Source organism: Rhyacophila brunnea, unplaced genomic scaffold, assembly GCF_057557595.1.
Source record: "Rhyacophila brunnea isolate RB1 unplaced genomic scaffold, BYU_Rbru_1.0 scaffold_8, whole genome shotgun sequence".
Lineage (NCBI taxonomy): Eukaryota > Metazoa > Arthropoda > Insecta > Trichoptera > Rhyacophilidae > Rhyacophila > Rhyacophila brunnea.
In genome coordinates, this window is record NW_028233350.1 from 8,328,804 (window position 1) to 8,348,123 (window position 19,320).

A 19,320-nucleotide genomic window follows, 5' to 3' on the forward strand; every position below is an offset into this window, starting at 1 on the left:
TATGTATTTTATTTAATTGATATTCATCCGTGGTGATATACGAAAAGTAAAACATATTAAATCAAAACAAAAAATCCGAAAAAATGGTAAAATTTAAATACAATATTTTCTTCTTCCCTTATCAATTGGTAAGTCGATTAGTTAACATAAATAGTATAATACGTCATATTAAATATTAGAAAATGACTAACCTAATGTAAATATATTATTAGAATGATTTCTTCGGTCATTGCATCAGTAGAAGCTTAACGTAAAATAAGGGTTGTGACTTGGACATGGCCCCCACAAGGGAAGGGCTGACAGGGCTCTAGTCTAGGGGCCTGGGCTCAGGAGGGTCCGGCATGGCAGGTTGATAAGATATGTGTGATAAACACACATCACAAACGTTCTCTAATAGTAAAAAGAAAGCGAGGTTGTAAGATACAATTTTTGATTGTTTTGTGTTGATACTCGACAACTTCATAATTCAAGTAGATGTATTAAAACTACAAAAAATCGCTAAAAATAAACTAAAGGTTCTTATTGTCCTAAGGTTCTTATATTGTGCGTAACACAAGCCATTAAACTTAGCGATAGGTAGGGGGGCGCCTTGGAATGTGGGGGCCATGGTCTTAGAATTATTATTGTAAATAAAAAAAAACTGTAATTGCTCTATAAAACTGTTTACTAAAATATACTTTTAAAACTATCCTGTTTGATATATTAGTCCATCGAAATACACAAAGATGACACACTTGCACAATTTTATAATATTAATATTATAAAATTAATAAACAAGTAATAATTAGTAATGGTCTATATCAAATCTAATAAAACATTATTTAAAACGATACGTGTTTTTCTGTTTTATCAACTAGGTATACATTTTTTTATTTGTTTGAGTTTATATAATACAAATTTAGTATTATCAATTGGGGGAGAAAAGGAGCGATATCATGTGAAAATGAGTTGGCACAATCTTTGCGATTTACTAGAGAGGGAAAGATTTTTATGGCAGTAGTAATTAGTTTAGGAATTAAAATGTGTAATATATTATTTATATTAATTAGTGCGTTTATTGGTCATGGAGTCCATATTTTTTACAACGTTTTTATTAGCTCGTATTCTTGTTTGTCCGGTGGTTGTTTGTCCAGTAAAAATAAAAAAAAAATCTTGCAATCGATTTTTAACTAACTTCCCGACTAGCTAGACTTTTGAAACTTTTAGAATATATCAGAACACGATGCCAATGCATTTTTTTAATACTTTTTGCCATCTTTAAGTAGCATTGAATTCATTTTCAGTTAATTCTGTTTTGTATGGAAAGTTATTTCGGAAAAAATCCGTAATTCAATCCACTATTATTGGTTGCTAAGTGGGTGGTCCTAGCAACTAAATTATTAATACATACGTGCGTTACTATGGATATCAAAATGACATTTCAGTATTCTATATTTGTTTGTTTTTTATTTACTTCATATCAAGTACAAATTTGAGCATATTGAGCATAATAATTCAACAGAAAATTTAAAAATGTTGTAAATAAAAAGATATTTTTATCTTGTAATTATTATATTTTCCATACCACCTAAAGCCCTTTGAGTTCTCTCAACCTTTAAGCGTAAAGAAATAGTAATCTATTGACACATTCTAATTCTCCGAAATGCATTTCAACATCACGTTATATCTCTAACTTCTCCCTTCCTTGTCGGAAACCAAGACGAAATTCCTATCTCTGCAAATGCCGAGATGAAAAAGACCTTGCCGCGGGCTTGACTCTCCAGACCACAGATAAACTGTGACGTCATTGAATACAAATACAACGATGATAATAAGATGCATGTATATGCGACTACATTACACATACATATATATAACTCTGTGAACAATCTATCTCTCTCCGCATAAGGTGAAATTCTTGCGCGGGTGTGTATAGGTTAACGCTTAACGCTATTTCCCAAAGTTTAATTATTTGTTTATAATGAAATATGCCATAATATATAATGTTTTAAATAATAGTCATGGTGTGACAGATTTTGTTAAAAACCATAATATACTTATACAATTTGTGATGCATTGTGATAGCTCATGTAAATGGAATATAACTTAAAACTGAAGACGTGAGTAATTAAATGATACCAAGTTTAATACAAATTAATATTTTGATACATATATATTCTTCTCGATTTCTATAATTTCTCTATCAAAACAGCTCATGTAAATGGAATATAACTTAAAACTGAAGACGTGAGTAATTAAATGATACCAAGTTTAATACAAATTAATATTTTGATACATATATATTCTTCTCGATTTCTATAATTTCTCTATCAAAACAGCTGAAGACAGTTTCAGTTCATAATAATAAGTGCCGTTTTTTTACGCAAAAAAACAATGAATGGATGTCAATCTGACTTTTTAGAGTATTTTAATGAAAAATAGTATACCAGGGATCCTTTTTTCAACTTCACTTTTATTTTTTTCCACTCCATCTCTATGGAAGAAAGTTCTCTTCAAACTTTGACTTAGTAGGTCTTTAGCAAAATAAATTGTTGTACCTATATTACCAATATATATAAATTTATGAAAATCCGCATTAAAAAGGTAATATTTTTTCATTTGTATAAATATATATGTATTGGTGTTAATTGCCAATTATTCTCGTTAGAATAAAAATGTACAATACGTAGTTCCACATCATTTAATGATGATCAGAACCAGTTTCGTCATATTGAAGCGGACAAAATCGGTCGTGACTGTTAATTATGTAGAATTAATTTATATTCATTCATAATATATCAAAGTTTTATGGTACTGTTCGGTTATCAGGAATACAGCGGAAAACACATTTTGAAAGTAGCCGATAAACTGGATTATTTGTTAGGTTGACCTAACCTAACCTAACCTAAACAAACCCAAACTAACAAATAATCCAGTTTATCGGCTATTATCAAAATGTATTTTCCGCTGTATTCCTGATAACCGAACAGTACCAATTTTCTTACTAAGGCAACCCAGGAAATTGATTTGATATACTTATTTAAAAAAAAGAATACTGAAAATTTTTTCCTAGTATATTTGAGTGAAACATTTTAAAGTTTTTGTCGTTCGATAGGTAGGTACCTCATTCTTGGACTGAAAGTAGCCCAAAGTAAGCGGCGACCGCGGTACTACACGCAGGCATATTATTATGACGATTCATAATATTTGAACTCTTAATATTATAATAAATAAATCAAAATAATACAATATTTCAATGATGTTATAATTACAAATGTCTTCCTCGTTTATAATAGTGTTATGGAAATACTTTCAATTTGGCTATACCTATAGATATTGTTAATGAAACAGTGTAGCGCTCAGTCAATGAAATCTATCTTTATCTAGCGTTTTTATATTAATTAATTATGTCTCCAAAAATTAATTCTGTTTAACAACGCCATATTATGCTTTGAAATAGTTTTTACTTTCAATAATATTAAGTTAAAATCATTTCGATTAATTTGAATGACATAATTTATTTATTGATGTGGGTTTTAACTTACCAAAAAACAATCGACATTATTTATTAGCATTTTAAATGTATTGTAACTTCATTGTCAGTATTTATTTCTTTAAAACACAAAGGCCGACACTCCTATTTTTAATGTTTTATTTTCCTAAAATAAATTTCTCTTATTTTTATTTCAAATACAGATAAAGAATAAATTCGTGACAGGAGTACGGTATTTTTTAATTATATTCAGAACGGTTTCGTCTGTAGAAAACGTTAAATGACTCATATTTTTCATGAATCATCGAGGTATTGTATGCAAAAAAAGCTTTGTGTAGGCGTTCAATTTCAATTTCATATTGTAACCCGAAAACGCACTCTTAATGGTGAATTCGACGTTTTCACCATGCAGATATTTTTGATAATGGATAAATAACCCTCGGTAAATTGTAATATAATTAATATGTATCATGCTGACGTTTTAACCTTTAAACTTACTACGAATTGAATGAATGATATTATAGAGGGTGGCTTAATTGTTTGCTGTTTTTTCGAAGATTTAAAAAATCTCTATGTATGTACTTACTTGTAAAATATTGAATACCTAGAGTTTTATATTAAACAATAGGCCGCGAATTCGACATTTATACATTCATGATTAACTTATATTCAATCATATCGTCACCTCAATACTACAACTAGATAACTCTGATTTGTTCATTGTTGGGAAAATGAAATTTAAACTTTACTTGATTATCATAAATCTAGGCTAAAATTATTGTTTAAAATAAAAATGGAAAATTGTGCTTGTCTAATTGGGAACAATTAAATAATGTTCAATTATTGTATAAAAAATATTGTAGATATATTATTATAATTATTTAATGAATTTATGGTTTTAAAGTTATTTAATATTTTCAAACACAAAATTAATACAGTTCCCATTAACTTTTCACTTACCTAGTTTTATCATTTTGTAAAGAAGGACATGTAAAATCATATTCAATAGCTAACTTAAAAACAGTGAACATCAAGTTATCTAGTTGTAGTATTGAGATGACGATTTATACAAAATATATGTATAGCTTGGTAAACATATAAAAATAATAATCCCTACCTTGCGAGTATTGAAACATTCATGGTATTTGTATTAACGTTTTGTACACTCTATGTGTAATACATTGTTAATAGAGTTTTTCCTGATTGCTCATTCAAATATTTTAAATAACGTTTACAACACAAGGCGTTTAAACTTCATTTTAGCATTGTAAAATAAATCTCAGAGCACAAAATAATGATGTTTGTTACAAATAGATACGTAATGCAAAATTGCTAATACATAATTACCATTATCATCAATGAACAATCCTATTTAAGCGCCATTTTCATCTATAAATAAAAATATAACACATAATCCGACTTCAAATGGACATTGTCAATTTTTATCTATTTAGACCACGTATTATATAATAAAGCTTTCTTGAAAGTTGATATAATATGAAAATGTCTTTAAATAATATTACGTAGTGCAAATGTTAATATGAGATTGCGCAAGGTTTTAAATTATAGTAATTCAATCGCTTTAAGTATACTTTATTTATTACGGGTTTTTCCGAAACAACTGATTCATTCTCGCCTCTTGCGTAACACGAACTAAAAAAACACAGCAAATAATAAGTATGAAGAAATTGTGTTACTCAACTGTAAACCAGGATTTACTTTCATTTTTACTCGAATCTATCTATTTAGCTACCGTATGACATAATTATATTTTTAACTGAAGAAAAAAAGAAATTATTTTAAATCAAGTCAAATATCTTTCACGATATTGATAAAATTTGTTTATAGATTTTGTGACAGTTATCAGATGTTTATTGTCCGCCATCTTATTTAGAATTTTATCTTTCATAAGTAGGATTTAGTTATACATCAATAAGTAGTATTTTTAATGATTACGTAGGTCTTTTTTTAATGTTTTCATGCTGTTAAATTAATTTATTCTAATTATTCATTCGTAGAAATAATAAATTATTTCTTTCAATGCAATAATCAATAAAAGTTAAATGAAAGTATACTATGTATTTACCAGTGCCGAAGAGTGGAGGTAGTCTGTTAAGATCCGCCATAAATAGTGCACACGAAACTTTGTCAGTCATATGTAGGTGTTTTTTTTCATTGAAATAAGACTACAATTTACAGATGATGTTGGCTGGTTTTTAAAATTCAATTAAACCCTGCGAGACCAAGTCATTATAGATAGTCAAAAATACTCATCTTATTATAAAATATCTAAAATTATGCAATTCAATCATAATAACTTTGGATATTTTATAGATAGAGTAATATTTTTTATCTATTACAGTTTGGTTTAGGCAGGGCTAAAAATGAACCAACAATATGTGTAATGTGTATTCTTACTCCAACGAAAATAAACAAGTACGAATGAGAAAGTGTGCACAATATTGTCGTATCGTCCAAAGTATACCAAAACTATTATGGTTTGGTATAAGCAGGGTTTAATTGATTTTTAAATACTTACCAAAATCATCTGTAAATTATAGTCTTAGTTCAATAAAAACAAATACGTATGACTAACAAAGCTTAATGTGCACTATTTATAGCAGGTCTTAACAGCCTACCTCCACCCTTCGCTACCGGTATTTACTACAAGTAGAATATTTACAACCTAGTTGGAATATTACTTAGAATATGATAAATATATTCTTCCTCTATTAAGAGAACGTGAAAATAATATTTTGTAAGGTTTACTGTTTGTTGAAAATTCGAAAGGAGGTGTTCACTTTATCATAATGTACCAATGTACTAATTTAATAAGCTTTCTTTAATACCCGGCTTCTACTATGAAACGATATATAATCTTCAATGTAGACTCAAAACTAATATATCGCACTTGGTTGCATGTAAGTTGCACGTATGCAGTTCATCGTGGGACACTTATTCGTGCGCCGCAGTACGTGAAACATGAGTTCGATTAACATTTTTTTAATGAAATAACGAGTTCTTCGTTGAACATTTAACCGTGGAATACATTTGTACGTATCTTACAAAATGCGGCGATAGTTTGCAAATAGTACTGTACCAATTAGATTAACCTTAACCTAACCTAGTAAAGACATCTCATAAAATTCGCCACATGTTGTAGCATACATACAAATATACTCCACGGTGAAATGTTCAACGAAAAACTCGTCATTTGATTAAATGTTACACGAACTCATGTTTCACGTACTGCGGTGCACGAATAAGTGTCCTGCGGTGAACTGTTTATGTACAAATTTCGGGATACGATCGCACTTACAACACGTTAAAGCTTGGGTGACGAATTGTATGAAGCTATTTAATGATTTACCTACAAAACATAGTGTGACAAATTGTACACAATTAATTAGATGCCAAGTTTTTGTGAACACACTTACACGTAATATAATAAACGGATTTTATTATGGATACTATAATTGTAAAGACGTTTGACCCGGATATACATAATTAAAATATTAACTACCAAAATAATCAAATACTTGCCATTTGAAATTGTTGTATTAAAAATATGTTTTTTTATCATAAATACTGAAACAATTAACAAACGCTGTAAAGGGTTATAAAATGATTTTAAAATGTTTTATTGACTATTTCCTTATACCGACTAAAATGTTGGCAGTGTATCTAATTGGTAACTGGTCATTTGAGATCCTGTTATGGAATATTCTATGATAGTTTTAAACATTTATGATTTAAAATATTTAGAACTAACAACTAAGTTAAACATTTTAACTTATTTATTTGTAACTATAAATAACCAAATAAAAAATCGAAGAAACTACAGATACACTATGAAAAAATGGAATGATACGATTTTTTTCAAATCCATGAGATAAATAAGTCTTAGATCTAGCCGCGCACCCCTCTCTCCCCACCACTCTACTACTGATATCAGACCACTTTATTACATGTAGATATCTATTTGTAACTTTCATATTGCTTAGTCTATAAACTGTGCAAGTTTCATCAATATTCATTCAGTAGTTTTTTTATTACTAACAGAACAGACAGAAAAAAACTATATTTTGTACTTCGGTGTACTTTAAATAGTCAAAACACATCTCGAAATCACAGACACAAACTTCAATTTTATTACCTTGAACTAAAATTATTAGAAGCCGGCTTGAGTGGGTCGATTGTTTGGGCCCCGCATCAGTTGAAATACAATCTTATGGTGGAGCGAGTACAACAAACATTTTTGAGACTTGTTTACTTGAGGTTGTATGAATACGATCCGTAGCTTTATCCAATACATTCGTGTTGATTTGAATACTAAACTAACTAAAAAGCCTATTTTTTTTTATCTCGATGCGATACAGTCATCTCTTTCCAATATGACAGCTTACTGTAATCTGTGATACGGCGAAATTTAATACCTATACTTTACTTTAACCAACACACACTGCACAGCCGCACACAAGTAAAAAAGTAACTATAGTACCTAAGTCAAAAACTTCGTCGGTGATTTATTGCGATTTTATTTTTCCACTCTTTTCATGTTGTCAGTATTGCTATTAATGTTCCGGGGAAAAAGAATAATTACTTAATTGAATCATCGCTCATCATTATTTTGTTTCTAAAGCCGTGTAAGTGGCACATTTGAGTTGAACGAGCGTGCAATATGTTGTTGTTGTGATTCTTGGCTGACTGCATTTGCCAGCAAAAAGTTGAAAATGATAATTACAGCATCCACATTGTACCTCCTCGGTAATGTTAAAATGCACTCCGACGGTGTAAAGATAGATACTCCAATATAGTTGAGCGATTTTCCGGATAAATATCTGTTTAATACCTACAATAATATTTTTTTTTTAAATCAACAGTACAAAAATATTAATATATTATTGTAATCATTGTATATCAAATATATTACTCAAAATATATATTGTCACCTCGATACTACAAAGTTAACTTGGTTTTCACTGTTTTTGAGATAGCTATTAAATTTTTGATTCTACATTTCCTTCTCTATAAAATGATAAAACTAGGTAAGTCAGAAGTTAATGGGAACTATATTAATTTTGTGTTTGAAAATATTAGATAATTTTAAAACTATAAATGCATTTAATAAATAAAATAATATATCAACAATTTTTTTTTCATACAATTGCACATTATTTAATTGTTCCCAATTAGACAAATACAATTTTCCATTTTTATTTTAAATAATAATCAAGTATAGCTTAAAAATATGTTAAACAAGTAAACTTTAAATTTAATTTTCCCAACAATCACCAAATCAGAGTTATCTAGTTGTAGTATTGAGGTGACGATAATATAAGTGGGTGTACTTGGAACATTTTCGTTATTAATGGATAGTTTTGTGTATACATTTACTATTTTTAAGACGAAATGAACCGGTAATTCATTCAAACAAACATCCTTTGAAAAGACATTCTGTGCCAATTATTATACTTAAATTATTGTATTAAGATCGAAGACTACAATGAATCACATACGTAAATTTTAGTAAAACGTCAACAATCTAATGATATAATTTTTTTTGTGGCAGCCAAGTCAACTATTATAAACGTTGTGGAATCATTAAGTTTTGATTCAAACTATTTATATGATCCTTCTAGATATCGTTTACAGTTTGTTTTAAATGACTGTATTTTATAAATAAACCTTAACAGTTAACCTGTAAATAAATAATTAATCAATCACCTGTCGTCTAACGATGTTTACTTCAATGACCCACCTGCAATTGTATAAATTTCTTGCGACGAGCTTAGTAGAGTTGTAGCAAGATGCCACGGACCGACTAATCGGTCACAAAGTCAAATCTTTTTTATCAATCTCACTGTAAACTTGGAACTTGTTTGTACTGTAGGAGGTTTTAATTTCAGCTGACGTTTTTATTGCACTCTTATAAGGTGGAATTGCGCGAGATATTCCAGGAAATCTGCTTCCGTTAAGTGCCCCGCGTTACTGCTGTGAACGTAGTTAACTTTAACTGTGAGACATAAATATATCACTTTATAAAAGAGGTCTTGTCTTCATAATAAATATTACCTCACATATATGGTTATATAAGTTAATAATTGATTTTAATTATTTCGACTGCAATATTCAGGTAATTTTTTTAAATGACAACATCTCTTATTGAATTTATACATTTCAAATACACCGTATTTCATAAATCATTTTTTCTATATAACTAAGAATCTTTCTATGACTCTTTATCGTAATAGCTTAATACTACACAAATTAAAAACAGACCTAGATTTACAACGAAACAGAGTTATTCTTTGAATAATTTAAATGCAGTTATAATCAACTTTATTACGTTCTATTAAATGTAACTAAAAAAATAATACAACATAAAATGATTATAATCAATAAATAACCTTAACCAGTTTCTTATACGTTTTGTAGTATTTTCTGTCACATATTTGATTGATTAGGTATATATATTAATGATACATGAACTACCTACACAACAAAGATAAATATTATAGCAATTATTAGGAACAAGATTTGAACAAATCTTTCAAATGCAAAGCACGTTCTACAAAAAATAGGTGTGACTTATATTACAACTCCATATGAATTAAAGATCATTCGCTTGACACTTGAATTTCTGCTTAGTAAAGCAAAAAATAAACTGGGTTATTTTATTCAAGGCCTGCCATACATTATAATGAATAGTTTTTTTTTTGTTGAATACTGGACAATGTTGTTAGTTTTATTTTGTCTGAAAAAATGTTATCAGGCATTATTTATTTACTCTGTAATAATTTATTGACATGCAACCAATGACATATTTGCATGCAACAGATAAGTCGTTAAAAGGTCTTCCGAGTTATACCAAATAAATACTTCAATATTAATAATTTAATCATCTTCCTATTAAATAATATATATGAATTTAAAAGGTGACTTTATACGAAAAATATTATTTCAGCTATGTGTATCATATTGGCAATTTTTCTTTTTATGTTAAATCTGTATATATTTTTAAATCAAGTTCACAAAAGAGAATTGTTTTTTTTAATTAAAGGTTTTAAATTATTAAGCTCTTCATTGCAAACACACAATTAATTATAACCTCAGAACAAAAGCTATTATAAAAGTTCTAAAAATGGGACCAAACTAGGAAAACTTTCACCCCGATTGTGATGGGCGTAAATTAAAATCCCATTTTAGATATTTTCTGCTATTCAAGTTATGTACTAAAATCACAAGGCTATGTTTAAATCCTTCATCTTTAAGCGTCTGACTTAACTCAAATAGAACCATCGCCATTACCAAAAGCACAACAAAGTGTGGCTACTGGTTTCTGCCAATAACCTTACCTAACGTAACTCTGTCAAAATGTGGCATATCATATCCTAATCCTACATAACAGTCGACTATTCCAAGTAAATTAAACCATTATCAAACTGATTATTGGAATATTTTTATTCCCTTTTACATGACAGTAATGTATGAGTAAACTGTAAAACAATGAAGTTCCTAAAACTTTGAATACTCATTTAATTAAGTATTTTTTAATTTCCTACTTGAATAATAATAAAATTGGGTATCTCTTACGCCAACGTGATCTTTAATCAAATATTTCGCAATAACTAGCTGATTGATACCCTTGTAAAAAGAATTTATAAACTATGCGTAGGTACTTATATTTTGCATTAATGGCCGTACCGTGTTCATGACTATTTCATATGTTTGTTTGACAGAATTAAAACTTCTGAATTAATGATTCTTTATGATTTAGTCGTGACCACACCATTCATTTAATTTGATTATCTTATTATAACATGGCAGATTTTAAAGTAGACAAAAATACATAACTTACTATGATACGCTTCAAGCTATTATATCATTATAACGATAAATTTGCGTACTTCGTAGTCGTAATAATATATAAGTAAGTGTTTACTAAAAAAACATCGGAATACAATTAGCAGTCGTCCTAACCCAGAATATTATTTGCAGGGTTCTCATATTAGCATATTACACGTCAGTTGATTTAGTTGAAATAATATGTATAGATATAGACCATGGACCTAATAGGTTAAAGTATTTAGAACAAGGTTTCTCGTAAAATATCTGCAAAGAAACTACATCGTAGGGTTGCTAAGATTCACGTCGGATCCAATGAAATTTGGGGTAGTTATTTATTTAATATCCCGCTATTTAAAACGAAATATTAATATAACTAATATACAAGCATAAATTGCACAATATATTAAGTAATTAAGTAATTGGTTACGCATTTCTGTAAAATTTCACGATGACTAAAATTGAATTTAAAACCTGTAATAGTGATTGTTTTCGCCCACGTTTCACGAAGGTTTATACTATATATATTACGAAACAATTACGTATCTACTCAAGTAACTTAAATATATATATATTTTTTTTTTTTTTTTGACCATGTCCGATCCTGATAGGATCATATGGGCCTCCACAGAGTGGAGGTTTGTATTGACAGATTTTGTTTTTTACGAGAAATGGATGTCAGCCACTTGCTCAACCTATTAGGTCCATACCATGACACACAAATTGAAAAACAATATGTGTACTTGCCAGACCCAGGATTCGAACCTGGGACCCACGGCTTTATAGTCCGTATAATTATATGTATGTAAGTACGTATAATTATATATGTTTATTTATTCTTATATCGACCAGAAACGTGCTGTGATTATTTTATAGTTTTTTTAAATACCGGTTTTATTGGCCTTCGATGGCGGGTGTGGCCTTTCCATACGGAATGTTATATAAAAAATACAACACCGGTAATTTGTATAGGCATATACATATATAATAATATGTTAATAAAAGAAATATATACTTCGATACCGAACGGTCTACTATACCTACTTATTATAGTATATTGCTTTGTTCAGCGAAAGGCTTTGTATTTTTTACACCCTATGTATTATTAATATTACAGTAGGTACGTATTTTTTTTAAGTATCGATTTATATATTAAATAATATTAATGTATATAATATAATTCTATCTGAAACATAAAGCAGAGGTTGGAAACTTTATTATTATGAAGGCCGCAATGCGAATATAATTTTTTTTTGAGTCTAGCTGTCAATTTATTTTAAAGGAATTATAAGAGAAATTGGCCCGCGACCACTACGTTGATGACGTCTCCAATAATGACTGATTTGTAATCTTGACAAGAACAATATAAGAACAATGATTTATAAAATAAATTTGGCTCTCTGAATTGATCTCTAATACACAATTGTCAGTAGTTCATTAGAACGTGTTTCATTGTTTACTGATATTATACCGATGTTTAATTGAAAAACAGCGATAAAACCTCGCTTTATTTTAAATATTATTTAATGTTAAATCAATCATAGTAACCTATGGAAAAGGTCATAATTTAGGTACCTAATCAATTATTACGTAATATTGAACAGTATATTCATGTGTTACTTTGTTGTAATCTGTATTTTTAATAATTTAAACAAAATTGTAGAGGTAGGTATCTAATATCTATATACCTAACTTCAAATAAACTAACGAATAATTAAAAGTTATTACTTTGATACTTAAGTGTATCTACATTATTAATATCAAAATACTGTATAAGTTGTTAGGGCATATTGTACTCAATCTACTTGTAAAAAACGACATAGGTAACTGACGTGGCCAAATGCAGCTCTTCATTGGGTTAAGTGCGGCTCCCAATATCTCTTGATAAAATATGGGTATTTTATTTACCCATTATATATAGCAATTAGAATGTGTTTAAATGTAATTAAATTTGAATTTGTGAATTTAATACTACGTGAGGTGACCATTATCTAGCTCTTTATATAAATGAAAATCCAGAATGTGGCTCTCGTTGTCCTCATGTATGCCCATCCCTGACGTATAATATCGAAATGGATTCAATTTGCGATTTTTCTCTAAAGCTTGAATATCTCAATTTGACTTAGTATATTGTAGCACTGTATTATCTGAAAGAATCGTTTTGTTTTGTACCTACATTACACGTATCGGATACTTTGTTGTATTACTGATTTATTATATTTGTCTATCTATTTTAATTGCGATAATGATTCAACTATTCTAAAACCGATTTATCTTAATCTTCCTTCTTACCAAAAATGCAATATTTACAGCAGGTTTTCCATTCAAAACTGGTACAACATCTTCAAGTTAATGTATTGTATTCTTATTATGAAAATAAAAAAAATATGATTTCCTGAAAGTTTTGTTTTTGTATGACAAACGAACGAGTATATTAGTAGATTATAGTTAGATAATGGTAATAATGGTAATTTTATTGACATTTCAATTTGCATAAGTAGTTTTGTAAGTGTTTTTTTGTTCATATAAAAGTGCCAATTACTAACGTTTTAACTGTTAATAATAAATACATTAACTCCAATCTCGCACGTGTTAATTCTTATTTTTTGTCAATTTAAATGAAAAAAACTCATGAATAATTTATTTCCTTATAGTCTTGCTATTAAAATATTGATTGTCATATAATATATTGTTCTAAATAATATAAAAAATACTATTTTAACAGTGTATCAATACTATATTATAAAATCAACAGCGCTATTTACGTTTTTTTACCAGAACTAAATTTAAAAATCTTTTATTTGGTTTGCAATTATCTTATCTGGCAGAATAATTTATGGTTTATTGGACGGACTGTCAATATGTTAATTTATTATGTAATTTAAAATTTCATGTTATTGTACTAATGAGTAATACTTTTACATATTTTATGTACCTACCTACTAGGTATAATAGAGAGTGGGTGGAATTGAGTAGATAATCTTGTTTGGTGTTTTATTATCATAACATTAATCTAATTTTATCTCTCAATTTAATATGCCGGAGTTAAAAAAATGCAGCCACATACGAAAAAAATTTAAATTATTATACTTAGAAATGTATTTTAAATCGATAGTAAAGTTTCTAAATTATTTTCGATATCTACTAGGTTAGAAATAGAAACATTGACATTTTTTAAGTTACACATTAATTTGGAATACTTAGAAACATACATTTATTACAAATATACATGAGTACCGAGTGGGGTTTTTTTAGGTATCACCACAGACACATTACGCCTTGTTAGTAAATTTCGACATGATTAGTTTAATTGATAAAATTCATAATAATAATGTATATTTTTGCTGTATGTATGTATGCATTATGTATGAAATACAAAAGCTGCATTGTTAAGTTTTATGTATTTTTCATTAAATAAAAATAAATATTTATGAGTGCAAGTCGGTTAACAGGAAGCCAGGCGGGAACCGCGTTAATTTTCATAGCCGATTTTGGCAAAAACCATGAATTCAAGAATGAAAACCTAACCTAACAAATAATTCAGTATATTGGCTATTTTCAAAATTTGTTTTCCGCTGGCTTCCTGTAAACCGACAAGAACCTATTTATGTTAATAGGTATTACATTTATTTAAGTTGTTGAATGATTTCGTCTTATTCATCAATTCGTCATTATTATCATGAATGAAGATCGTAATCACTCTGAAATACTATAAAATTCTGAATTAATACTCTCCATTTTCCATATTATCCGTAATCCTTGCAGCCATTGGTAAGGGTTTTCAATGAATTCCTTCACACTCTGTCCCTTTTTATTTTGTATTCAACAAATATTATACGACATGTGATTCTTTTATACAGTGCACTTTATCTTTCTAAATGTTATATCTAATATAATGAACACAATTAATAATATACTTTTTTCTTTTTCCTCAGATCCTGTCGACTGGAGCGGTGAAGATGTAAAGGCTTGGCTCCTGTGGACGTTAAGACAGTACTCTCTTCCTCTGGTTCCTGTGGAGTATTTCTGCATGGATGGCGCCAGACTGGCTGGTCTCTCAGAGCAGGACTTTGTTCAGAGAGCACCTCAGGTATATTAACATACTATTCTTACTGCGTAACCATTATAAGTTGGCACCACGTGAGGGTGTTGTTGTATCGTCAATATATTCATTTTCCAATATTTTCACAAATTTACACAATACCCTTATACTATTGGGAAAATCTAAGCTAATTAAGTACTATTCTTAATCACGAAAATGTATATCAGATAGATACCTACTTGCTACTACTATGCTATGACTGCCATGATTAATTTCCACACATTTTAACTATTGGCATTTTTAATACCTGCTCATAAGCGCTCTCCAAATTGAGTTACGAGTTAAATTAAAAAAGGCCAATAGTTAAAATGTGTCGCAATATTCTGACACCGATGTATATAACCCAATTCAACTATCATAAAAATACATTTTCATAGATGTTGTCGTTATTTTATCTAACGTATAGTGAATAATTTACAGCATTAGATTTTGATGAAAACAATGGATATCACATTCAAAATATGTATTTGTAATACAATGATAATACATGAAAATATAATTGAAAAATAAATTATAAATAGTATGATATTCATGTACAATGTACATTTTGATTGAACGGGTCTTAAAAAAAGCGATTTAAAAAAAGAACGTGTCCAAACTTTCTTTTGAGTCGGCCATTTTGAATTGAAACAACCTTGACAATACACAGTGATTCACAATAGATGACCTCTCTTCAATATACATTCATTCGCAGTATGCCAAATAACAACATTTTTAACTAAATGATAATTTTCGATGGAAAAATAACAGTTTTTTTTTTTAATTTAATGATTGATAATCCACTGTTAAATTGATTTTTCATAGTGTTTTATCAATTTTTGCATGTAAGATAAAAGCTCGTCTTTGGCGAATTATTCTATGAACAGGTGTAATAACAACATAGCTGCTCTCTTCTGTTATATCATGACGTAGCGGTTCGCGAACAAATTTCACCATCGCTCGGGAAAGTCAGCCATGCGATCAGAAGTCGAAACTTTTGAGGTGGACGGAATGTGGTTCTCTTTTAACAGGCGAAGAAAGAGATACGGCATTTTTGACAAGGCCGAATCGAATATAAAAGAGTTTTCTTCGTAAAACGTTATGTTTGACCACATATTCGCATTAAGTTTGCGCAAAATAATATGCGGATTTCTTTTCGTTTTTAAATTTTTATACATACATTTATAAAATCATATTGATTCTTCCTTATAATTTAATAATGATAAAATTATTACTTCTCAGTATAGAGAATTTTATTTTTGAATAATTTACAATAAATTAATTAGTAAGTATAATATTATTATTCTCCTTGTGTTTGCTACCTTCGCCATCATTCTGATAGGCCTTCGTCGTCTCCAGCACTCGAAAGTCTTTCTATATGCCATCAAGCAGTGACGTCCCTAGACAAAATGCCGCCCCAAATTTCTTCACAATATCTAAGATATATGCTGTATGGATACATTACTAACAAAATATATACCACTAAAACACACAAAGTTAAATTTATAAATATTTTCCCCCAAAAGTGGGGATTTTTTTGACGTGGATAAAACAGTAGCTTCTTGCATGTCATTTTTGCGATACTTACATTAATTTGCTCTTTCTTGCAATCCGTGTCGCTTTTCTTCTTCACAAAACACACAACATTTCTAATGATATTTATAGCTTTGAGATCGCAAAGGTTTAGGTATTATTAAATCGATTTCTGGTCACCAAGGCCATATAAGTAAACTAGACATCGCAAATCAGATAAAAATTACAGTCCCGTTAAACGTTTTGTGTTAAGTAAATTACACATTTTGTTTCCAACCAGTGAGCAGATTTTTTAATGGAAAGATATTTTCGTTATTACTAAGTTTAGGTATCTATAAGTATGCAACTTTCAACAATCAGTGACTATTACGTTTATAAACCATAGCACAATAATGTCTTACCATTTTTTTATAGATACAATCTTCTTCTTTTTGTAATCTTAAAGATCTAAAGATAGAGAGAATTATTTAAAATCGATATACGTAATAAATGATAACTGTCTTAAAATGGAATTAGATCGTGGATTTGCTGCTAAAAGTTGATAAGTCAATAATTTAGGTATTTAGAGTTAACAACGGATTATAATATGTTCATATATAAATATGCATGCTACAAAAATAATTCAAGGCGACACGATATATAGAAAATACACATAAATCACAAAGAAATTAGCATTATGCCTGATTTCAGAGGGCATGTCAAATTTCAATTTGCAATTAGGTACTACATAACAAGATTTCGAGATTTATGCAATATTAAAATGGTGTGCTACATTAAAAAAAATGAGCTTAGTTAAACACTTCACATTGTAGAAATGGTTCTGTACAATATTTTTTATATTATTTACCAAAATATTATGCAAGTATTAAATTATTTATGATATTTTTTTAATCTTTTTCAATAAGGGCGCCAATTATCAAGAAATTATTGCCGTGTCTGATTGATAATTAATTTGATATTTTCACTAAATGAATGAAAACAACTACGTTATAGAAAATGACGAACTATGAGAAAATTATTGTAATACAAATAAGGCAAATATTTTCTAATATTATAAATTGAATTCTCACGATTTCTTCACCGCATGACACACAATTCTGACCAAAGCTATGAGTAAACCCCATAAAATGGTTGTTAGTAATTTGGTAGTAACTAATTTTTATTAATATTCATAAAGCATCACCCGAAAAAGCTACTTAGCATAGTAGTTTCTGGAAAATATAACCGCAAAAAACAACAAAACTAATTCCGTGACCTGCGTAGTAAAAAATTATCAGTTGTAAATATAACCTTAGGTTTAACAGGACAGAAGCTGCAATTTAGTGGATTACCTACTTGTTTTATTGTGTATGTTATGAATAATATTGTCATTAATGCTGTCATTGTTCCATTGTTAAAAATGATGTTTAGAAATTGCGTATTGTTTTTTGTGGTAAATCACTAACCCATCGCTATTCGTATGGTTCCGGGTTCGAACCTGGAATTAACTAAAATACGTATGTACTACGATTTAATTTGGATGCTTCCAAAAGGATACAAGTTTATACGTATAACTAATTTCGGCTTTCATACAATTAATTGTCAGTCTAAGTGAGCAATTTATTGTGGGTACATATACAAAAAAATATGTATGCCCACTGATACTCAAGCAATGATAATTCTTTTATTTTTTTTTCTATTGATTCTGTAGAAGTAAATTTTAGCTCAATTAATGGCACAATCAATGTACCTATGTATACATAGGACAATAAAGGTAATCCAATAAGAGATAATTTCTACGATTAAAATAAAATATTTCAATGTTCCCTTATGAAATCGATGTATTATGATTTAAAATAATTACATGATAAAAAGAACTTTTTATAAACTTACAACGTTTTTAAATTTTCTGTTGAATCATATAAACTTGACTTGACTAGCTTAAACGATCAAAAAAATTTGTACCTGATAGAAATACTGAATAATGAAATGTCATTTCATATTGATTTATATAGTAACGCACGTATATATTATTGAATAATTTAGTTGCTAGGACCCTCTAGCAACCAATAATGGTATCGAAATAACTTTTCATACAAAACAGAATTAACTAAAAATTAATTCAATTCTACTTAAAGATGGCTAAACGTATTAAAAAATGCATTGGCATCGTGTTCTGATATATTCTAAAAGTTTCAAATGTCTAGCTAGTCGGAAAGTTAGTTAAAAATTGATTTAAAGATTTGTACCGGATAAACAACCACCGGACAAACAAGAATACGACATAATAAAAACGTTGTAATACAGTATGCAACTAATTTTATTTAACGTTCATTATTGTAGCTCTCTATAGAGCTTACCCACTCTAATCGTATTCAACTATCACTAATTTCTAAACTATTTTGTT

At 28.8% G+C, this 19,320-nt stretch overlaps 1 protein-coding gene across 2 annotated transcripts in view; it reads left to right on the plus strand.

Annotated features, from left to right (window-relative positions):
• LOC147063879 (DNA-binding protein D-ETS-4-like) overlaps nt 1-19,320 on the plus strand; it is a 79,016-nt gene that overhangs the window by 35,981 nt on the left and 23,715 nt on the right. For both annotated transcript variants that reach the window (XM_085959296.1, XM_085959297.1), the window contains exon 3: nt 15,256-15,410. In XM_085959296.1, the coding sequence (XP_085815422.1) occupies nt 15,256-15,410 (155 nt within the window). The remainder of the gene's footprint in view (nt 1-15,255; nt 15,411-19,320) is intronic.